The sequence below is a fragment of the Triticum urartu genome, chromosome 6 (genome assembly GCF_003073215.2).
Source record: "Triticum urartu cultivar G1812 chromosome 6, Tu2.1, whole genome shotgun sequence".
NCBI classification, from domain to species: Eukaryota; Viridiplantae; Streptophyta; class Magnoliopsida; order Poales; family Poaceae; genus Triticum; species Triticum urartu.
Window position 1 is genome coordinate 428,261,885 of NC_053027.1, and position 24,583 is coordinate 428,286,467.

Consider the following 24,583-nt stretch of genomic DNA (forward strand, 5'->3'; position numbering starts at 1 on the left):
TTTTCGTGTCCATTTTGAGAGAAGGCGCACTCGAATAATGACAACCAACAAAGGCATTTTGAAAAAAATAGCTGCCGCTTTAATATCTCGAACGTTTGTATAATTCAAACCGTGTGCGTTCGGTTAACCATTCACGTGACGCCACGTGTCTTTGTTTTAATGGCTATAGAAGGTGCCGTGTGGACAGGTGCTTGACTGAACGGGAGGCATGCGAGCGCAGTCCGGTGCGTAGGCTTACCGGGAAGCATACAAGCTGTTCAACGCAGGATCTGTGCATCTCTTCAACGCAAACGGTTCAGATTACGGTATGCAAATTAAAGCCAGACTTCGGCGCTAAGCCAAGAGACACTGCGATTTTTCAAAATATGCAGCTAAAAATTAATAGTTCTCACCGGGATTAAGCATAGATTTCATTCATACTAGAGATTAACCAGTCGTTCTCACTGAGAAGCGAGACAGCCTTGGACTGCCACTCGCCTCGCTCCCACTGGTCTATATTAATGGCGCCGCCGAGCGGCCGCACCCCCATCCTCGCCGCACACACAATTCCTCTCTCTCCGCCCGCATCCTCGACGCCGCTCTGAGTCCTCAAAGTTGTCAGTGTATGAGGATGCCACCGAAGCGCCCCATCGGAGGGAGTGGCGATGCTGGGGTTGCTAAAGCACCGGAGCACGGTGTGAATATGGAGACAGAGGTTTCCGTCCCCACCGACAAGGTGGAGAACAAGGCTGCCAACAAGCGGAGGCGGTTCGAGAAAGAACCGCAAGCGACTCCAGCAGGCCTAGGCTTCATCAACAACCTCCCCGATGATTTGTTGATAGTCATCATATCCCTCTTCCCAATGAAAGATCGGGCGAGGACAACCGCCCTTTCCCGGCAGTGGCGCACCCTATGGCTCTGCACCCCTGTCATCCTCCTCGACGCCCACAAGCTCTGCCATGGCTATCGCCAAAGCTTGGATGCGTTCTCCCAAATCCTCGATAGTCACGATGGCCCAATCAAAGGCCTTATCACGGGCAAGTTCAGTTCCAATGGCAAGGAACGAGCCAAGCTTGACGAGTGGTTCCGATCCCGCACCATAGATCAGCTCGAGTAGCTAAGTTGTAATGATGGGCATATGCGCCTGCTGCCAACGTCCGCGCTCCGCTTCGCGCCCACGCTGCGCCTCGCCAAGTTCATGAACTGCCATTCCCCCCTTAGTGACGCGTCCGCTCTTTTTCTACCATGACTGAAGCACCTCGAGCTCGTCGTCGTCCGCATCCCAAAGGATGACATGGAGCGCCTGCTCTGCGGCTGTACTGCACTCAAGTTCCTTCGTCTTCAAGCAATGAATTGGTCGAGTACCTTGCCATCACCTCCAGGACTCTCCGAACTATTTATGTGTGTTGTTGGTGCTGCAATGAGAGATCACAAAAGGTGGACCACAATATGGTCATCCAGGACACACCTTCACTTCAGAGATTACTTGTAGTTGATCAACAAGGTCCAACAAGAATCAATGTCATTTCTGTGCCAAATTGAAAGTGATGGGCTACTCGTCTGTCAAATACTACAACTTTCAGGTACAACAGTCTCCTTATATACCTCTCGTTCTTGATATCAATGTTATTTCTAGTTTTGAAGATGTATGTTCGTCTGTCATCCAGTGAAGCTTCACCCAGACTCTGGGCACAGTGAAGGCCTTGGCACTAGAACCTGTCGTCCCCAACCTGGACCAAGTTTTTAGTTGCCTGAGATGCTTTCCGTGCCTGAAGAAGCTGTATATCAAGGTGATGTTCCTTTCCTGTTAAATGTTAACCATAAGGGAGTTCAATTTTTTGCACCTTTTCCCATGTTTACAATGACAATGTACTATGATTTCTAAAGGAATTTTGGAGGATTTTAGGACATACACCCCACCCCATATTGGTTGCTTCATTCATATGGTTACAATTGTCCATAAGCATTTCTCCTTTGGATTCATCTGTATTAGTTTTCTTAGGGAATTTTTCATCCAATCCAACCTCTTGTGAATAAGGCTACATTTTTCTAGATTGTAATCAAATGCCCATGTTAATCATGCCAGATCGAAGATGGCACGTTGGTGCATTTTACAAATCCTACAAACCAAATGGGTGTGTAGCAGTGTTCAAAACTGCTTGTAGGCACTAACACGTTCTCTTCTTTTGCAGTGCATATTAGGCTCAGTGGAAGATGTTTATAACGACAATCACATCGAATGCCTGGATCTGCATCTCTCAAATATTACTTTGAACTCCTACCAAGGGACCCCATCGGAGATTACACTCGCCAGGTTCTTTCTTGCCAGAGCAAAGGTGCTGAGGGTACTGAGGTTGAACACGCATTTAATTAGGAAAGATAAATGGTATGATTATCAGAGCCGGCAGGTACTGCGGAATGGAAGTGCCTCCAAAAATGCCAAACTTCGTATTGAAAGAGCATATGGCAAAGCAATTGGAAGTTATTGTGTCAAACCCATACATGACTTGTCAGCGGCCGATCCCTTTTTAGAAATGACGCAGCTTGCAATGTTTGAATTTGGGCGATGTAATCTTTGAATTTGAACCTTTCAATATTTACGGTATTTGTTATATTGAACCGTTTCTGTTCTCTTGTCTCAAAACACTTCATCCGGGTGAACCGCATGTCATACATCGCACACACCTTGATCTGGCTGACCATTTCTTTTGTGTTGCCTAATCACAAACAATTCATCCGAGTGAACTGTATGATGTACATCGCACACACCTTGATCTGGCTGGCCGTTTCTTTTGTGTTGCCTAATCACAAACAGTTCATCCGAGTGAACTGTATGTTGTACATCGCACACACCTTCATCTGGCTGCTCGTTTGTTTTGTTCCTCCTCATCAAAAACGGTTAATTGAACTGAACCATATGCCCTGAATCGCACACACAACTAAAATCTGAACCATGTTTGACGCATCCATCATCGCAAACGTTTTGCACCTTTTTGACAGATTTTTACACCACCGTTTGTGATTATTGCATCGCACACAGTTTCTTCGAAGGGTCTCTAATCATAGTGTCGCGTTAGCAGCATCCTGCAGTAGTGCATATCTGCATATGCTAGGCTCGTCAAGTTTAACCCGAGTATTCTGCAAGTGCAAAATTGTCTTGCACCCGTTGTATGTGAACGTACAGCTTATATCACACCCGATCATCACATGGTGTCTCGGCACGATGAACTGTAGCAACGGTGCGTACTCAGGGAGAACACTTATACCTTGAAATTTAGTGAGGGATCATCTTATAATGCTACCGCCATACTAAGCAAAATAAGATGCATAAAAGATAAACATCACATGCAATCAAAATATGTGACATGATATGGCCATCATCATCTTGTGCCTTTGATCTCCATCTCCGAAGCATCATCATGATCTCCATCGTCACCGGCTTGACACCTTGATCTCCATCGTAGCATCCTTGTCGTCTCGCCAACTATTGCTTCTACGACTAACGCTACCTGATACGTCCATTTTGCACCATGCTTTTATATCGATATTTATTGCATTATGGATTGTTATTTCACTTTATGTCACAATACTTATGGCTATTCTCTCTTATTTTACAAGGTTTACATAAGGAGGGAGAATGTCGGCAGCTGGAATTCTGGGCTGGAAAAGGAGCAAATATTAGAGACCTATTCTGCGCAACTCCAAAAGTCCTGAAACTCCATGGAACATGTAACGCCCTCGATGCGGCTATAGCTCCCACATGTCGAGGCACGACTTAGAGACATAACCGCATTGAAATCAACGTCGCAAGTTAGGCAATCATCACAATATCCCATGTAATATAAATAATAAAGGGGAGATACATAGTTGGCTTACACTCGCCACGTCAATCAAAGTACATAAATAGCATTACAACATTCAAACACTCATGGCCCAACTACGGCGCCAAAATAAAAGATAACCCAACATGTGACACGGTCCCGATCACCCCAACTGGGCACCACTACTGATCATCAGGGAAAGACACGTAGTATCGGCGTGAGTCCTCGTCGAACTCCCATTTGAGCTCAAGCACGTCATCTGGAATGGAATCATCAGGCCATGCATCTGGTTTGGAAGTAATCTGTGAGCCACAGGGACTCAGCAATCTCGCACCCTCGTGATCAAGACTATTTAAGCTTAATAGGTAAGGCAAGGAAAATATGTGGAGCTGCAGCAAGCGACTAGCATATAAGGTGGCTATCCTATTCGCAAAAGAGAGCGAGAAGAGGAGGCAAAGCGCGAGCGAGAAACTAGAGGGCAACCTGCGCAAGCATTACTCCAACACCATGTTCGCTTCCCGGACTTCGCCGAGAAGAGACCATCACGGTAACTCACACTGTTGATTCATTTTATTTAAGTTAAGGTTCAAGTTATCTACAACCGGACATTAACAAATTCCCATCTGCCCGTAACCGCGGGCACAGCTTTCGAAAGTTCAAATCCCTGCAGGGGAGTCCCAACTTAGCCCATGACAAGCTCTCACGGTCAACGAAGGAATAGATCTTCTCCCGAGACATTCCGATCAGACTCGGTATCCCAGTTCTACAAGACACTTCGACAAGTTAAAACAAATCCAGCAACACCGCCTGAATGTGCCGACAAATCCCGATAGGAGCTGCACATATCTCGTTCTCAGGGCACACTCAGATGAACACTACGTACAACTAAAACTAACCCTCGAGTTGCCCCGAGGTGGCGCTGCAAGTGGCTCTGTTTGGACCAACACTCAGAGGAGCACTGGCCCGGGGGGGTTTAAATAAGATGACCCTCGGGCTCCGGAAACCCAAGGGAAAAGGAGGTTAGGTGGCAAATGGTAAAACCAAGGTTGGGCATTGCTGGAAAAGCTTTAATCAAGACGAACTATCAAGGGGTTCCCATTATAACCCAACCGCGTAAGGAACGCAAAATCCGGGAACATAACACCGATATGACGGAAACTAGGGCGGCAAGAGTGGAACAAAACACTAGGCGAGAGGCCGAGCCTTCCACCCTTTACCAAGTATATATATGCATTAAGATAACATAGCAATATAATGATATCCCAACAAGTAAATAAATGTTCCAACAAGGAACGGCCTCCAATCTTCACCTGCAACTAGCAACGCTATAAGAGGGGCTGAGCAAAGCGGTAACATAGCCAATCAACGGTTTGCTAGGACATGGTGGGTTAGAGGTTTGACATGGCAATTTGGGAGGCATGATAATCAAGTGGTAGGCATCGTAGCATAGGCATAGCAAAAGAGCGAGCATCTAGCAAAGCAAAGATAGTAGTGATTTCGAGGGTATGATCATCTTGCCTGCAAAGTTGTCAGAGTTGACTGGATCCTCGAAAGCAAACTCAACGGGCTCCTCGTTAGCGAACTCGTCTCTCGGCTCTACCCAAACAAGACAAACAAGCAACAAGGACACAATCAACCACGTGCAAACTCAAACAACATGATGCCAACATGGTATGCTATGCGGGATGCAATATGTGATGCATATGCAAGATTTGACAAGGAGTGAATGAACCTTGCCTCAACTTGGAAATCCAAGTGTGACACTGGAAATATGAGACGAAATCGCTTGAAAACGATATAAAGATCACCGGAATCAGAGTTACGGTTAGGAAATGGCAAGCAATTCAAATATGACCACGTTCTGCGATTTACAACAAGTAGCCATCTAAATGCAACAAGATGAACATGCTACAGCACCCAAACATGGCAACAAAATATATGGCAGGGATCCTCTCATGATGCTTAACAAAAGACTAGCACTGAGCCACGGCCAAAACATCCATTCACAGGTTCAAACAAGCATGGCAAAAATGCATTTGGTAAACAGATCTCAGACTTAGTGAAATTAACACTTGTCTGGAATTTCAGATCAGATAGCACTCTTTGAAGCATGAAAACTATATGCTACAGGACCTGAACATGGCAAGGCAAAGCATGGCATGGAGCTACTCAAAGAGCTTAACAAAAGTCCCTTAGTGACCTTGAGCCAAAAGGGATCAGAAAATACATTTGCAAGCATGTGAACATGGCAAAAACATAATCAGTTCTCAAACTTACTGAAAACTGGAGCATGCTGAAACAGATATCAAGTAGGCATGTTTACGAGCTCGATGCACTCACTACAGAGCAAGTCATGACAATCCAAGCATACATTCATCAAGAATACACAAAATACAAGCTAGACATGGCAAGAACAATAGCATAGCATGCACGGATCAACTACAACATCCTCGGCAAAATCGCTAACAAGTAGACAATCTGCCCAGATTCACGAAATGACAAAAGTAGAGCTCGATTGACTCAAGCTAGGGTGATCCATAATTGCAAACAAAGACATGTATGGATAGAGCACTACAATATTAACAAAACATCCTAACTGATCATCCTCAAAAGAGGCATGGATCACTAGGAAACAACATGAACATATGGCATAAAGAGATAAACAGTCCAAGGACTTAGTGGAAATGCTAAGTCCCTGAAATCAGCATTAACGAATGCACCACTTTGCAAGCTTGTGCTAGTCACCACACACATCACAAAAATACATGGGTTGCACCTCTGGAAAGATGGCAAAACATATAACAAAACACATGTAGAGCTCAGGGGCATATCATGCACACAATAATCATGGAAAAAATGACAAATATCTAATTGGAGCAGCAGATCTGACAGTTATCTCAAATAGCACTCTTCTAACAGCATTTCGGGCATCAAGATGAACTCAAATGAAAATGATGCAATGTGATGAAATGATGTGCTCTCTGAGGCGAACATTTTGATATGCTATATGCCCAAAACGGAGCTACGGATGCAGAGTTACGACATGATGAACAGGGCAAAATATTAAGGGTTTCGGGCAATAAAGTCAACCGTCCAAATCCTCAGATCCAGATCAGGCGCGGATTTCGAGGATCGCCGCCGTTACTGTTCACCGGAGAGAGCTGGGGCGGCCGGAGAAAGAGGTGGTCCGGTGGGGGAAGTCGTGGGATGGGGCGGAGGAGGTCGCCGGAGCCGGAGCTCGCCGTGGTTTCGGCGGGCGGCGGGCGGAGCGCGCCGGCACCGGACGCGGGGCGGCTTGCGGCGGTCGGTGGACGAGGCGGAGAGGTGGCGGCGGCGGAGAGGTGGCGTCGGGGAAGGAGAAGGGCGCGAGCGGCGAGCGGATCTGGCCCGCGGGAGGCGGCGGCTCGGGCCGGGGGGCCCCGCCTGGGCCCGGGCGGGCCGGCGAAGTGGGCGCTGGCCACTCCCGGAGCGACACGTGGCGGTGGTTGGACGAAGCGGACGCGTCCGGCCGGACAGAAAAATGTCCGCCGGCGCGCGGAGACGAAGGGGACTAGGGTTTCGGGGGAGGAGAAGGGGAATTTCGGAGGGGGGTTCTTTATATAGGCATAGGAGGAGCTAGGAGAGTCCAATGAGGCGCGGTTTTCGGCCACGTGATCGTGATCGAATGCTCTAGATGATGGAGATGGTTTTGGTCGGTTTTGGGCCAACTTGGAGGGGTGTTGGGCTGCAACACACACGAGGCCTTTTCGGTCCCTCGGTTAACCGTTGGAGCACCAAACGAAGTCCAAATGGTACGAAACTTGACAGGCGGTCTACCGGTAGTAAACCAAGGCCGCTTGGCAAGTCTCGGTCCAATCCGGAAATGTTTAATCCTCACACACGAAAGAAGGTAGAAATGACCACCGGAGGAGAACGGAGCGCTGGAATGCAAAACGGACAACGGGGAAAATGCTCGAATGCATGAGATGAACACGTATGCAAATGCAATGCACATGATGACATGATATGAGATGCATGACAACGACAACAACACACGAAGGCAAAGACCCGAACCCGAGAAAATAAAATAACTTAACACCAGAAACGGCAAGAGTTGGATTATGAAAGTGCGTTATATCGACTAGAGGGGGGTGAATAGGCGATTTTTATGAAAGTCTTCAAAACATGGAAGTTATGAAGACAAACAGTAGAGATATGCCTATTACTATGCAGCGGAAGGTAGACTACACTAGGCAAGCCATGGTCAAGTATCAACAGAGTGAAAGCACAGTGACAAATAGCTGTAGTGTAATAAGGATCAGGTAGGAAGATGTTATGAAGCCAAACAGATTATTCACTCACGTTGTGAAGACAAAAGATAGAACAGACATGCAATGACTTCACAATGAGTAATCAGTAAGTAAAAGGAAGTGAAGATGAAACCAGTGACTCGTTGAAGACAATGATGTGTTGGACCAGTTCCAGTTGCTGTGACAACTGTACGTCTGGTTGGAGCGGCTAGGTATTTAAACCTTAGGACACACAATCCCGGACACCCAGTCCTGAACATGCAGCTCAGGACACCAAGTCCTCACCATATTCTCCTTGAGCTAAGGTCACATAGTCCTCGCCCAATCACTCTGGTAAGTCTTCAAGGTAGACTCCCAAACCTTCACAGACTTCGTTCACTGGCAATCCACAATGTCTCTTGGATACTCTGAACGCGACGCCTAACCGTCTGGAGGATGCACAGTCCTCAAGTGTAATAAGTCTTCAGATCACACAGACAAGAAGACTTAAGTGATGCCCAATTCTCTCTGGCTCTGGTGGTTAGGGCTTTATCCTCGCAAGGAATTCTCTCTCAAAGGCTTCGAGGTGGGTTGCTCTCAAACGACAAAAGCCGTACTCTCAATCTGAGCAGCCAACCGTTTATGGTTGTAGGGAGTGGGCTATTTATAGGCACTTGGCAACCCGACCTGATTTGTCCGAAATGACCTTGGGTCACTAAGGAACTGACATGTGTCTCAACAGTCAGATTTGAAACTCTCATGGCAACTTTACTTGGGCTACAAGCAAAGCTGACTTGTCCGGCTCTGGACAAGATTCGCTCTCATTGTCTTCACTCGAAGACATAGGTTTTTGGTTTAGGCATCACTTCAGTCATTCTGACTGGTTCTCCTGGACCCCACTTAACAGTACGGTGGTTCCTATGACTCAACACAAAAGAAAAAGAACTACGAAAGATCTAAGTCTTCGAGCTCCATAGGCTTCATATCGTGTCTTCTTTTGTCATAGGAATATCTTCATATACCACCTTTGACTTCAATGTCTTCATACATTTTTAGGGGTCATCTCTGGTAGTAAAACCGAATCGATGAGGGACTTCTACCTGTGTTATCCTGCAATTCTCACAAACACATTAGTCCCTCAACTAGGTTTGTCGTCAATACTCCAAAACCAACTAGGGGTGGCACTAGATGCACTTACAGATTACATATTGGGTAAATCATATCCGGGGTGTTACAGAACATCTGAAAATAAATAAAGAAAAATCCTCGCCAAAGATGAAGGCCAGAGGGCCCACACCCTGCTCACGAGGGTGGGGGCGCGCCCCCTACCTCGTGGGCCCCCTGGTGGCTCTCGGACGTCCATCTTCTCCTATATGAAGTCTTTCGATGAGAAAAAAATAGGAAGGAACTTTTCGGGACGAGACTCCGCCGCCACGAGGCGGAGCCTTGGCGGAACCAATCTAGAGCTCCGGTAGAGCTGTTCTGCCGAGGATACTTCCCTCCGGGAGGGGGAAATCATCACCATCATCATCACCAACGCTCCTCTCATCGGGAGAGGGCAATCTCCGTCAACATCTTCACCAGCACCATCTCATCTCCAAACCCTAGTTCATCTCTTGTATCCAATTCTTGTCTCAAAGTCCGGGATTGGTGCTAGTATGTTGCTAGTATGTTGCTAGTAGTGTTGATTACTCCCTGTAGTTGATGCTAGTTGGTTTATTTGGTGGAAGATCATATGTTCAGATCCTATATGCATATTATTACCCCTCTGATTATGAACATGAATATGCTTTGTGAGTAATTACGTTTGTTCCTAAGGACAAGGGAGAAGTCTTGCTATTAGTAGTCATGTGAATTTGGTATTCGTTTGATATTTTGATAAGATGTATGTTGTCTAGCCTCTAGTGGTGTTATGTGAACGTCGACTACATAACACTTCACCATTATTTGGGCCTAGAGGAAGGCATTGGGAAGTAATAAGTAGATGATGGGTTGCTAGAGTGACAGAAGCTTAAACCCTAGTTTATGCGTTGCTTCGTAAGGGGCTGATTTGGATCCACATGTTTCATGTTATGGTTAGGTTTACCTTAATACTTTTGTTGTAGTTGCGGATGCTTGCAATAGAGGTTAATCATAAGTGGGATGCTTGTTCAAGTAAGAACAGCACCAAAGCACCGGTCCACCCACATATCAAATTATCAAAGTATCGAACCCGAATCATATGAATGTGATGAAAACTAGCTTGACGATGTTCCCATGTGTCCTCGGGAGCGCTTTTCCTATTATAAGAGTTTGTTTCGGCTTGTCCTTTGCTACAAAAAGGATTGGGACACCTTGCTGCACTTTATTTACTTTTGTTACTTGTTGCTCGTTACAATTTATCTTATCACAAAACTATCTGTTACCACTTATTTCAGTACTTGTAGAGAATACCTTGCTGAAAACCGTTTATCATTTCCTTCTGCTCCTCGTTGGGTTCGACACTCTTACTTATCGAAAGGACTACGATAGATCCCCTATACTTGTGGGTCATCAAGACTCTTTTCTGGCGCCGTTGCCGGGGAGTCTACGCAAAAGTCAACATACCAAGTACCCATCACAATCCCTATCTCTCGCATTACATTATTTGTCATTTGCCTCTCGTTTTCCTCTCCCCCACTTCACCCTTGCCGTTTTATTCGCCCTCTCTCTCTCTATCCTCCCTCTCTATTTGCCTCTTTTTGCCCGCTCGCCTTTTGTTTGCTCGTGTGTTCGATTGCTTGTCTGTCGCGATGGCTCAACCGAGATTTTGTGACCTTCACCTTAAAAGGTTAGAGGAGATCGAAAACAATGTTAGAAAGTTTATGGTTTTGGAATTTGAGCATAATAATTTCTTTAGAAACGAGCTTAAGGAACAAAAAGGTTTTATGAATTATATGAATAAAGAGCTTGATGATATGGCTAAAGAATTTGATGGAATAAGATCCCAAATTGCTCGTCTAGAAAAGATGACTGCTAAAATTTCGGATATGCAAGCCACCTTAGTTAATAAGATGGCCGCTAAACCGAATTCCTATGAAAATCAAGATGAAGATCTAAAAGTTATTAATGTGTCTCCTAATAAATATTTGTTTTGCAATATGAATCTTGATGAAACTGAATATGATCTTCCTTTACCTAGAAGACGTTCTAAAAATTCGGAGTATTTAGATCTTTATGATGAAATTAATGAAAGTGGGATTGAAAGAAATAAAAATCTAGATGTTGCTAAACCCACTATATTGGATTTCAAGGAATTTAATTATGAAAATTTCTCTTTAATTGATTGTATCTCCTTGTTGCAATCCGTGCTAAATTCTCCACATGCTTATAGTCAAAAGAAAGCCTTCACCGAATATATTGTTGATGCCTTGATGCAATCTTATGAAGAAAAACTTTAGTTGAAAGTTTCTATCCCTAGAAAACTCTATGATGAGTGGGAACCAACTATTAAAATTAAAATTAAAGATCATGAGTTTTATGCTTTGTGTGATTTGGGTGCTAGTGTCTCTACTATTCCCAAGACTGTGTGATTTGCTAGATTTCCGTAATTATGATGATTGCTCTCTAAACTTGCATCTTGCGGATTCTACTATTAAGAAACCTATGTGAAGGATTAATGATGTTCTTATTGTTGCAAATAGGAATTATGTGCCCGTAGATTTCATTGTTCTTGATATAGATTGCAATCCTTCTTGCCCTATTATTCTTGGTAGACCTTTCCTTAGAACGGTTGGTGCGATTATTGATATGAAGGAAGGGAATATTAGATTTCAATTTCCATTAAAAAAGGGCATGGAACACTTTCCAAGAAAAAAATAAAATTTCCATATGAAACCATCATGAGAGCCACTTATGGATTGCATACCAAAGATGGCAATACCTAGATCTATCCTGGCTTTTATGCCTAGCTAGGGGCGTTAAACGATAGCGCTTGTTGGGAGGCAACCCAATTTATTTTTATTCCTTGCTTTTTGCTCCTGTTTAGTAATAAATAAATTATTTAGCCTCTTTTTTGGTTGTGTTTTTTGTGTTTAATTAGTGTTTGTGCCAAGTAAAACCGTTGGGAAGACTTGGGGAAAGTCTTGTTGAACTTGCTGTAAAAAACAGAAACTTTAGCGCTCACGAGAACTGCTGTCATTTTTATTTGAAGAGCGATATTTAGTTAATTATTTTTGCATATGATTAATAGATAAATTACTCACGTCCAGCAATTTATTTTAGAATTTTTGGGGTTCCAGATCTTGCGCTAGCTACAGATTACTACAGACTGTTCTGTTTTTGACGGATTCTCTTTTTCGTAGGTTGTTTGCTTATTTTGATGAATCTATGGCTAGTAAAATAGTTTATAATCCATAGATAAGTTGGAATACAGTAGGTTTAACACCAATATAAATAAATAATGAGTTCATTACAGTACCTTGAAGTGGTTTTTTGTTTTCTTTCGCTAACGGAGCTCACGAGTTTTCTATTTTGAGTTTTGTGTTGTGAAGTTTTCAAGTTTTGGGTGAATTTTTTGATGGATCATGGAAAAAGGGGTGGCAAGAGCCTAAGATTGGGGATGCCCATGGCACCCCCAAGATAATCCAAGGACACCAAAAAGTCAAAGCTTGGGGATGCCCCGGAAGGCATCCCCTCTTTCGTCCACTTCCATCGGTAATTTACTTGGAGCTATATTTTTATTCACCAACATGATATGTGTTTTGCTTGGAGCGTCTTGTATTATTTGTGTCTTTGTGTTTTAGTATGCCACAATCATCCTTTCTGTACACACCTTTTAAGAGAGCCATACATGAATTAAAATTTGATAGAATACTTTATGAGCTTCACTTATATCTTTTTGAGCTAAGTAGTTTTGCTCTATGTGCTTCACTTAAATTATTTTGAGAGTCTCTTAATAGCATGGTAATTTGCTTAATAATAATATGCTTGGTATTCAAGATTTGTGAAACTTTCTTTTGAGTGTGTTGAATACTAAGAAAAGATTGAAGCATGATAATTGTTTTGAGATATGGAGGTGATAATATTAGAGTCATGCTAATTGAGTAGTTGTGAATTTAAAGAATACTTGTGTTAAAGTTTGTGATTCCCGTAGCATGCACGTATGGTGAACCGTTATGTGATGAAGTTGGAGCATGATTTATTTATTGATTGTCTACCTTATGAGTGGCGGTCGGGGACGAGCGATGGTCTTTTCTACCAATCTATCCCCCTAGGAGCATGCGAGTAATACTTTGCTTTGATAACTTCTAGATTTTTGCAATAAGTATATGAGTTCTTTATGACTAATGTTGAGTCCATGGATTATACACACTCTCACCCTTCCACCTTTGCTAGCCTCGCTAATACCGCGCACCTTTCGTCGGTATCATACACCCACCATATACCTTCCTTAAAACAGCCACCATACCTACCTATTATGGCATTTCCATAGCCATTCCAAGATATATTGCCATGCAACTTTCCACCGTTCCGTTTATCATGGCACATTCATCATTGTCATATTGCATATCCCGGTACACCGCCGGAGGCATTCATATAGAGTCATATTTTTTCCTAACTATCGAGTTGTAATTGTTGAGTTGTAAGAAAAATAAAAGTGTGATGAGCATCATTTTTAGAGCATTGTCCCAAGTGAGGAAAGAATGATGGAGACTATGATTCCCCCATAAGTCGGGATGAGACTCCGGACGAAAAATAAATAAAAAAGGCCAAATAAGCCCAAATAAAAAGAGAAAGAAAATAGGCCATAAAAAAAGAGAAAATGCCCAAATAAAAAAATGAGAGAAAAAGAGAGAAGGGACAATGTTACTATCCTTTTACCACACTTGTGCTTCAAAGTAGCACCATGATCTTCATAATGGAGAGTCTCTCATGTTATCACGTTCATATACTAGTGGGAATCTTTCATTATAGAACTTGGCTTGTATATTCCAATGATGGGCATCCTCAAATTGCCCTAGGTATTCATGAGCAAGCAAGTTGGATGCACACCCACTTAGTTTCTTTTTGAGCTTTCATATACTTATGGCTCTGGTGCATCCGTTGCATGGAAATCCCTACTCACTCACATTGATATCTATTGATGGGCATCTCCATAGCCCGTTGATACGCCTAGTTGATGTGAGACTATCTTCTCCTTTTTGTCTTCTCCACAACCACCATTCTATTCCACCTATAGTGCTATATCCATGGCTCACGCTCATGTATTGCGTGAAGATTGAAAAAGTTTTTAAAAAGTTAGAGTATGAAACAATTTCTTGGCTTGTCATCGGGGTTGTGCATGATTTAAATACTTTGTGTGGTGAAGATAGAGCATAGCCAGACTATATGATTTTGTAGGGATAACTTTCTTTGGCCATGATATTTTGAGAAGACATAATTGCTTTGTTAGTATGCTTGAAGTATTATTATTTTTATGTCAATATAAACTTTTGTCTTGAATCTTTCGAATCTTAATATTCATATCACAATTAAGAAGATTTGCATTGAAACTATGCCAAGTAGCACTCCGCATCAAAAATTCTCTTTTTATCATTTACCTACTCGAGGACGAGCAGGAATTAAGCTTGGGGATGCCTGATACGTCTCCAACGTATCTATAATTTTTGATTGCTCCATGCTATATTATCTACTGTTTCGGACTATATTGGGCTTTATTTTCCACTTTTATATTATTTTTGGGACTAACCTATTAACCGGAGGCCCAGCCCAGAATTGTTGGTTTTTTTGCCTATTTCAGTATTTCGGAGAAACAGAATATTAAACAGAGTCCAAACGGAATAAAACCTTCGGGAACGTGATTTTCTCACCGAACGTGATCCAGGAGACTTGGACCCTACTCCATGGAGTCGAAGAGGCGGTCACGAGGGTGGGGGCGCACCCCCCTGCCTCGTGGGCCCCTCGGTGCTCCACCAGCGTACTCCTTCCTCCTATATATACCTACGTACCCCCAAACGATCAGAATAGGAGCCAAAAACCTAATTCCACCGCCGCAACTTTCTGCATCCACGAGATCCCATCTTGGGGCCTGTTCCGGAGCTCCGTCGGAGAGGGCCGTCATCACGGAGGGCTTCTACATCATCATAGCCTCTCCGATAAAGTGTGAGTAGTTTACCTCAGACCTTCGGGTCCATAGTTAGTAGCTAGATGGCTTCTTCTCTCTTTTTGGATCTCAATACAAAGTTCTCCCCCTCTCTTATGGAGATCTATTCGATGTAATCCTCTTCTTTTTGTGGTGTGTTTGTTGAGACCGATGAATTTTGGGTTTATGATCAAGTCTATCTATGAATAATATTTGAATCTTCTCTGAATTCTTTTATGTATGATTGGTTATCTTTGCAAGTCTCTTCGAATTATCCATTTGGTTTGGCCAACTAGATTGGTAGTTCTTGCCATGGGAGAAGTGCTTAGCTTTGGGTTCGATCTTGCGGTGTCCTTTCCCAGTGACAGAAGGGGCATCAAGGCACGTATTGTATCGTTGCCATCGAGGATAACAAGATGGGGTTTATTTCATATTGCATGAATTTATCTCTCTACATCATGCCATCTTGCTTAAAGCGTTACTCTGTTTTTAACTTAATACTCTAGATGCATGATGGATAGCGGTCGATGAGTGGAGTAATAGTAGTAGATGCAGAATCGTTTCGGTCTACTTGTCACGGACGTGATGCCTATATACATGATCATGCCTAGATATTCTCATAACTATGCTCAATTCTGTCAATTTCTCAACAGTAATTTGTTCACCCACCGTAGAATACTTATGCTCTTGAGAGAAGCTACTAGTGAAACCTATGGCCCACGGGTCTATTCTCATCATATCAATCTCCATCACTTTAATCTTGTTTTTCTTTTTCTTTACTTTGCCTTTACTTTTTACTTTGCATCTCTATACCAAAAATACCAAAAATATTATATTTATCAGATCTCACTCTCATAAGTGACCGTGAAGGGATTGACAACCCCTAATCGTGTTGGTTGCGAGTAGCTATCATTTTGTACAGGTACGAGGGACTTGAGCGTGGCCTCCTACTGGATTGATACCTTGATTCTAGAAAATTGAGGGAAATACTTACGCTACTCTGCTGCATCATCCTTTCCTCTTTGGGGAAATCCAACGCAAGCTCAAGAGGTAGCACTACCGCATAGTGATAAAGTAAAGCAATTACATGGCGATTGCATTTCATACAATAAAGCGACAACCATAAGGCTCCTGCCAGTTGCCGATAACTTTTACAAAACATGATAATCTCATACAATAACTTATATCACATCATGTCTTGACCATATCACATCACAACATGCCCTCCAAAAAACAAGTTAGACATCCTCTACTTTGTTGATGCAGGTTTTACGTGGCTGCTATGGGTTTCTAGCAAGAACCGTTCTTACCTACGCATCGAAACCACAAGATTTTTTGTCAAGTGTGTTGTTTTAACCTTCAACAAGGACCGGCCATAGTCCAATTCGATTCAACTAAAGTTGGAGAAATAGACACCAGCCAGCCACCTTTATGCAAAACAAGTTGCATGTCTGGCGGTGGAACCGGTCTCATGAACGTGGTCATGTAAGGTTGGTCCGGGCCGCTTCATCCAAAAATACCGCCGAATCAAAATAAGATGTTGGTGGTAAGCAATATGACTATTTTGGCCCACAACTCTTTGTGTTCTACTCCTGCATATTATCTACGCATAGATCTGTCTCGGATGCCACTGTTGGGCAACGTAGCATGCAATTTCAAAAAAACTCCTACGATCACACAAGATCTATCTAGGAGATGCATAGCAATGAGAGGTGGAGAGTGTGTCCACGTACCCTCGTAGACCGAAAGCAGAAGCGTTAGGTTAACGCGGTTGATGTAGTCAAACGTCTTCACGATCCAACCGATCTAGTACCGAACGTACGGCACCTCCGAGTTCAGCACACGTTCAGCTCGATGACGTCCCTCAAATTCTTGATCCAGCAGAGGGTCGAGGGAGAGTTTCGTTAGCACGATGGCGTGGCGACGGTGATGGTGATGTGATCCGCGCAGGGCTTCGCCTAAGCACTACGACGCTATGACCGGAGGAGTAAACTGTGGACGGGGGCACCGCACACGACTAAGAGAATAACTGTTGTGCTTTGGGGTGTCCCCTGCCCCCATATATAAAGGAGGGGAGGAGGAGGCCGGCCAAGGGGGCGGGCCAAAGGGGGGAGTCCTACTAGGACTCCACTCCTAGTAGGATTCGCCCTCCCTTTTTTCCTTTCTCATGGAGGGGAAAGAGGGAAGGATAGGGAGAGGGAGAGGGAAAGAGGAAAGGGGGCCGCGCCCCCTCCCCCTTGTCCAATTCGGACTCCCTTGGGGGCGCACCCTGCGGGCTCCCCTCTCTTTCTCCCCTATGGCCCATGAAGGCCCATTACTTCTCCGGGGGGTTCCGGTAACCCCTCGGTACCCCGATAAATATCTGAAACGTCCTGAAACCATTCCGGTGTCCGAATACCTTCGTCTAATATATCAATCTTTACCTCCTGACTATTTCGAGACTTCTCGTCATGTCCGTGATCTCATCCGGGACTCCGAACAATCTTCGGTCACCAAAACACATAACTCATAATACAAATTTTCATCGAACGTTAAGCGTGCAGACCCTACGGGTTCGAGATCTATGTAGACATGACCGAGACATATCTCTAGTCAATAACCAATAGTGGAACCTAGATGCTCATATTGGTTCCTACATATTCTACGAAGATCTTTATCGGTCAAACCGCAATGACAACATACGTTATTCCCTTTGTCATCGGTATGTTACTTGCCCGAGATTCGATCGTCGGTATCTCCATACCTAGTTCAATCTCGTTACCGGCATGTCTCTTTACTCGTTCCGTAATGTATCATCCAGTAACTAACTCATTAGTCACATTGCTTGCAAGGCTTCTTATGATGTGCATTACCAAGAGGGCCCAGAGATACCTCTCCGATACTCGGAGTGACAAATCCCAATCTAGATCTATGCCAACCCAACAAAGACCTTCAGAGATGCCTGTAGAGCATCTTTATAACCACCCAGTTACGTTGTGACGTTTGATAGCACACAAGGTATTCCTCCGGTATCCGGGAGTTGCATAATCTCATAGTCAGAGGAATATGTATATGACATGAAGAAAGCTATAGCAATAAAACTGAATGATCAACATGCTAAGCTAACGGATGGGTCATGTCCATCACATCATTCTCCTAATGATGTGATCCCGTTATCAAATGAGAACTCATGTCCATGGTTAGGAAACCTTAACCATCTTTGATCAACGAGCTAGTCAAGTAAAGGCTCACTAGGGACTCCGTGTTTTGTCTATGTATTCACGCATGTATTAAGGTTTCCGGTCAATACAATTCTAGCATAAATAATAAAAATTTATCATGATATAAGTAAATATAAAATAACAACTTTATTATTGCCTCTATGGCATATTTCCTTCAACCGAAACCCCCCGGGAAAGATATGGGCCTACATGGGCCATAGGGGAGAGGGGAGGCAGCCCATAAGGGGTGGCCGCGCCCCCTCCCATGGGGAGTCTGAATTGGACTCGGGGAGGGGGCGCGCCCCCCTTTCCTTCTCCTCTTCCCTCTCCTTCCCCCTTTTCCATCTTCGGAAGAAGGAAAGGGGGGCGAACTGGACATGGAGTCCAAGTCGGTTTCTTCCCCCTATGGCGCGCCCCATGGCTGGCCTCCTCCCTCTCCTCCTTTATATACGGGGGCAGGGGGCACCCCAAAGCACATCAATTGTTCTCTTAGACGTGTGCGGTTCCCCCTCCACAGTTTACTCCTCCGGTCATAGCGTCATAATGCTTAGGCGAAGCCCTGCGCGGATCACATCACCATCACCGTCACCATGCCATCGTGCTGACGAAACTCTCCCTCGACCCTCAGCTGGATCAAGAGTTCGAGGGACGTCATCAAGCTGAACATGTGCTGAACTCGGAGGTGTCGTGCGTTCAGTACTTGATCGGTTGGATCGCGAAGACGTTCGACTATATCAACCACGTTAACCTAACGCTTCCGCTTTCGGTCTACGAGGGTACGTGGACACACTCTCCCCCTCTCGTTGCTATGCATCTCCTAGATAGATCTTGCGTGATCGTAGGATTTTTTTTGAAATTGCATGCTACGTTCCCCAACAGTTCGTAACCTCCATATTTGGAGGATGTGGAGGTCCAGTATAGAGCTTGCTCCAAATCTAATCGACATCACAAGACAAAAGTTTCAGCTTCTTCCTCCTCGCGCCATGGCCAGGTTTTGAAGTTGTGCGGCCTCCTGTGCACCACTGGTGAGCAACTATCCTCTCATTAATGCCACACCTGCCCCCTCAAAGTCCCGTGGTGGCCCGTCGGGTGGCCGCCTACAACCTCGTCAACTACCTCGCGAAAGCCTATAAAAGGCCGTCGCGGCCCCCCTTCTCTCCCCTACTACAATCCACTTGCTGAAGCCTCTCAATATTTTCTCGCCCGCCTCCAATCAGCTCTCTCGATGCCATGATGCAGCAGGAGGAGCTGTCCCTCATCTTCAATTATGGGGATGATGATAAGCCGGAGAAGCCTGGCATCGGAGCGGGTTGAAGACGATACGATCTTGGACCAAATCGGACAATAGATGAGGTCTGCGCGGACGCGCCCATCCCCATGTCGCGTCCATCCCCGCATTGTCGAACTGGGACGTGGCCATTGAGCTGAGTTACCAAGCTATCATGGCTCTCATTGAAGCATACCCTTACATCACTGACCCCGCTACCACCGGCAAATCCCGTCGCTGCCATGGTCGTGGCCCCAAGTAGATAATTAATTTAATTATTATGAATGTAAATTCGCAATGCGGCTATGAATGAAACCGACGCTTTAATATCAAACGTGTTATGCTAATTTTTTTGAACTAATTTGTGTGCTTGTGATTTCTTTTAGCAAGCTTGTCCCTTGGTGTGTTCTGCTAGAGCTGCTCTCAGTGAAAGAAAAAAGGCATTGGCTAGATGTTGAAATAAATTTGGGTCAATCGATTTGCTCTGAGTCGTCGGATGCTACATGGACGACTAGATCAGCTTTTTCAAACCTCAAACCACCCAAAATGGTTATTGTACATCTTCTTCAAACCTTGAACCGCCCAATCTACCGCCGGCCTAATCGCCAGCTGCCGCCGCCCGCGACGCTACACGCGCCAGCCTCGCCACTCGGCCTTCCCCCCAACCGCCGCCCACCACCGTGCTTCCTTCACACCCCCGCCCCCGGCCATCCCTCTAACCCTGGCCATGATGCATTTTTTTTCCGGCAAACTACACCCCCACCCCCAACACCCCTACGATAGATCATGTGGCAACCTGCCACCTTAAGATAGATTATGGGGCAGCTTCTCCGGCGAGTGGCGCCTGCTTCTGCCTTCCCTGCAGCGACTATGTACTTTCTATGAAAATTGACTGCCCAAATTCTATTTTTAGGCGACTTACATTTAGCTATTGTGAAGAGAGAGAAAATACATCTCTTCAGGTCAAAAAGAAAAAGAAAAAACGTTTTCTATGGAGGCTGGTATATGGCAATTTTGAGTTTACGCGTCACCTGCGTAGCCTTCAAATACACAGAGTATAATAATAATAAATTCTATGTACCTCTGCAGTAGTCACCTGCTTAGCCTAAGTAGAGTTTTGCCAGAACTTTACCAAGGCAATTCATACACTTTGTAGCATACACACCACGCGTCTACTGCTTACAAACCCGCCGACCTTCAGATCGAAGCTAAATGCTAATGGAGTAACCACGACATGCCCGCGAGCTACTACGAATCACCCACGCGCTGGCCATTATTAGCCATCGAGTTTTCTTTGAAGAACTTCTTGGAAGATACGAGGATGGGGCTACGCACGACGTGCTTGCGCGAGACCCACTTGAGCTGCCCTTCCGCGATGCGCTCCTTCATCTTCTGCCCGTCCTTGGTCCTGATGGTCACCGTGAATGTCTGCACCTGGTTCACGTCCCTAAACCCGAGTATGTCCGGCGTCACCTTCGCCGACAGCGACGGCGGGAGCTCGACGGACGCGGCGTACACCCCTACGTCGTTGTCGACGTTCGTGAGGGCGCGGCTGACGTTCACGACGTACGGCTCCTTGTCGAGGTAGACGGTGATGGACGGGTAGTTGAGGTCCTTCTGGTGGATCACCGGCAGCTGCTTGCACGACAGCGGCGGCGCCGGGTGGATGATCGAGCTCACCTCGTGGTCGTTGTAGCCGAGCCCGCACAGGTACGGGATGTAGTCATGGGCGCTTTGGTTGTACACGAGCCCGGGATTCATGGCTCTGGTGGGGTTGATGTAGCCGGCGCCCATCGAAATCAAGTTGGCCGGCAGCCCGTCCTGGTCCAGCATCGGCATCCGGCGGCCGTCCCTCGTGTCGGTCGTCGTCATCATGGCCGACTTGATGGCCGCCGGCGACCAGGTCGGGTGCGCTTTCTTGATCAGCACGGCGACCCCGCTGATGTGCGGCGTGGACATGGACGTGCCGGACATGATGTCGAACTTGTACGCCATCTCGTTGGGCGGCTGGGCGAGCCCGTTGGGCATGGGGACGGCGGCGATGATGTTCACTCCCGGGCCGGTGATGTCGGGCTTGAGAATCCCCTGGTTTTGCCTGCTCGGGCCCCGTGACGAGAATGGCGCCACGACCGGCGCCATGCGGTTGCCGAGCAACGCCCCTTTGAAGACCAGCTGGGCGGTCGGGCTCTGCGTGGAATTCACGTACGCCATGATCTTGTCCGACCACTTGGATTCTACTTGCGTTGCTGGGAGGGCATGCGCCTTGGGTGAGATCACCAAGCCAGACTCCTCCGGTTGAACGATGATCATGGCGATAGCGCCGGCGTCGTGCAGGATGCTTCCCTTCTCGAGGTTGGTCAGGTTGCCGCCGGAGATGCAAAGGACTATCTTTCCGGCGACTTGCTTGGCCGTTAGGACGGTCTTGTCCGAGCACGTGCCGTCGGGGGCAGTGTCAATCACCAACGGCTGCTGCACGCTCACGTAGGTGCTCGGCTGGTAGTGCGATTCGCCGTTGACCACAAGCCCATTGCCAAACTTGACGTCCGCAGAGAAAGTCCGGTCAGTTGTGGCCGCAGCCACGGTGAGCAGCCACGGGGCCTCGTTGGCAACTGTGGCCGGGGATGGGCCTTGGTTCCCAGCCGATGTGCAGACGAAGACGCCTCTCATGACGCTGCTGAATCCCCCCAGCGCAATGGGGTCGGCGGCGAAGTCTCCGGCGTCATCAGCGCCGAGCGACATGGAGAGCACGTCGATGCCCTCGTCGAGGGCGTCGTCGATCGCCGCGAGTATGTCGTCGCGGTCGCAGCCCTTGCCCACGAAGCACACCTGGTAGAAGGCCAGGTGCGCGCGGGGCGCCATGCCGGCCGCCGTGCCGAAGCCGCTGCCCATGGCGTTGGCTCCCGGCACGAACGCGCCGGCCGCCGTGCTCGACACGTGCGTCCCGTGCGCGCTGTCGTCGATGGGCAGGACTGGGTCGTCGATCCCTTCCCACCTCCACTTGGCCGACTCGTAGAAGGAGCGCGCGCCGATGAGCTTGTTGTTGCACACGGAGCGGTTGAAGTCGCAGCGGCCCTTCCACTTGGCGGGCGGCGGCGGCATGCCGGTGCCGTCGAACGACGGGTGCGCGCCGGCGATGCCGCCGTCGAGGATGCCGATGATCATCCCCTCCCCCATGTTGGTCCTGTTCCAGACGCCGGCGTGGAACAAGGGGCCGGTGAGCCCAAGCATCCGCGGCGTGTGCGTGGTCGTGAGCTGGTAGGTCTGCTCCGGCAAGGCCTTGAGGAACCAGTCCTTCTCGCCCATATGGTGCAGCTCGTCGGGGGTGAGGCGGGCGGCGAAGCCATTGATGACGTTGCGGTAGGAGTAGATGAGGCGCTCCGCGGCGCCCGGGTCCGCGTCGAGCTGTTCCTTGGCCTGGTCGCACGCGGACGCCAGCAGCGAGGCGTGCCAGCTCGACACGTTCTTGTACAGGTTCCGGTCGTACTCGTACGGCGTGCGCACGATGACGAGGTAGTTCTTGTGCTCGCCGTGGTCGTTGTGGGCGACGACGGCCGTGGCGGCGGCGGCCACCACGAGGAGGAGGGCGGCCAAGCTCCCCGGATAACCCATCGGAGAAGAAGCAAAAGCTAGAGACGAAGGGCCGGGAGAGATCGATATGCTTCTTGTCCCAAACTTGTGCATGTCGTGGTGTGGATGCGCCTAATATAGCAACGGCATGCAAGATTTGAGGCGGACTGTTTGCGCCACGAGCTCCATTGTTGCGCTTCATTCGAGCATGGCAATGCATGCATGTGGGGGGAAACGGAAGAGGACTCTGCACCCCACGTTGCCAAACACTGAGATGGAAATGCCGGTATAAATTCACATTTATCAGACCCAACTATTGATAGTTCCTACCAACTATAGAGATCGATGTCAATGTGTCACCTATTAGCAAGCCATTATGGTGTTCATTCATATGGAGTTCTCACATGGTGTTCATTCATATTTTGTGAGGCCCCTCCCAATTCTCACATGGTGTTCATTCATATTTTGTGAGGCCCCTCCCAATGCTCCACCATGGACACGTGCTAAGCATACCACATAAGCGAAAAAATGACATGACACTACATTTAAGGACGAGAGAGAGTACTTTGGTGATCCCAGGAAGAACCAATGCTAAACGCAAAAACCTAGGCAAACCACTTAAATGAAACAATTTGACCAATACATGAAAGACTTTAGGTGCTAACTCATTAAATAATGTGTGCTTAGCAACAACAAGCTAAGCACTTATGCATTAGGGTGTTGAGTTGCTAAGGTATTTAATGCACTTAGCACCTCATCTAAGCACCTTTGCATTGGAAGAGGTCTGAGGGAAGTAGTAGTGTAGTAGTACTAGATGGGTGGTGCGGCTTGTCGAGCGTTGCCCTCGAAACAACGGCCACCATAGATGAGCCTCCATTATTAGATAAGGAAATTGCATGGATTACATAGATAGGAAATATAAAGTTTGACGGGAACACGAGAGTATAAATGAACACAATAGATTCTATGATGAGTTGAAAATTTTGAATAAGTATCGTTTGAATTCATTGAGGTTTTTCAGATTGTACAAACTCACTGGAATTGGCATCCGGGACTTGCAACACACTGACATTGCGATGCGTGTGCATTGGCTCTGGCTTCTGGCGACCGACCCAGAGCCCCTGGCGGCACTTAACACTGCCATGCAAGCCCGAGGTTCGGCAAATATTCCGCCCCTTCCATTTCCTGGACGCTCAACGATGGGCGAACTTGCAAATCTGATTTGATCACTGGCTTGACGGCGCTTCCATTGCCGAGATTGCACCAGCGCTTACTTTTCTCGGCATCGATGCTGGTGGAAGGGACACCTTGTCTTAGAGGCTCTAGACTCCCAACCTTGGGTCCTTGACATTGGTGGCATCATGGGTCCAGAGGCCATG

The 24,583-nt window shown here is 46.6% G+C and overlaps 1 protein-coding gene across 1 annotated transcript; it reads right to left on the reverse strand.

Moving 5' to 3' along the window:
• Positions 1 to 20,718: 20,718 nt before the first annotated feature.
• On the reverse strand, positions 20,719 to 23,446 carry LOC125512249 (subtilisin-like protease 4). Its single transcript, XM_048677345.1, has one exon. It carries the CDS (start codon positions 23,316 to 23,318, stop codon positions 20,886 to 20,888), a length of 2,433 nt encoding a protein of 810 aa, XP_048533302.1. The 5' UTR covers positions 23,319 to 23,446; the 3' UTR covers positions 20,719 to 20,885.
• Between the last annotated feature and the right edge of the window lie 1,137 nt (positions 23,447 to 24,583).

What these genes read in the sequence shown, in the direction of transcription:
- LOC125512249 (XM_048677345.1), bottom strand. Translation starts at nt 23,318, where the DNA reads ATGCACAAGTTTGGGACAAGAAGCATATCGATCTCTCCCGGCCCTTCG.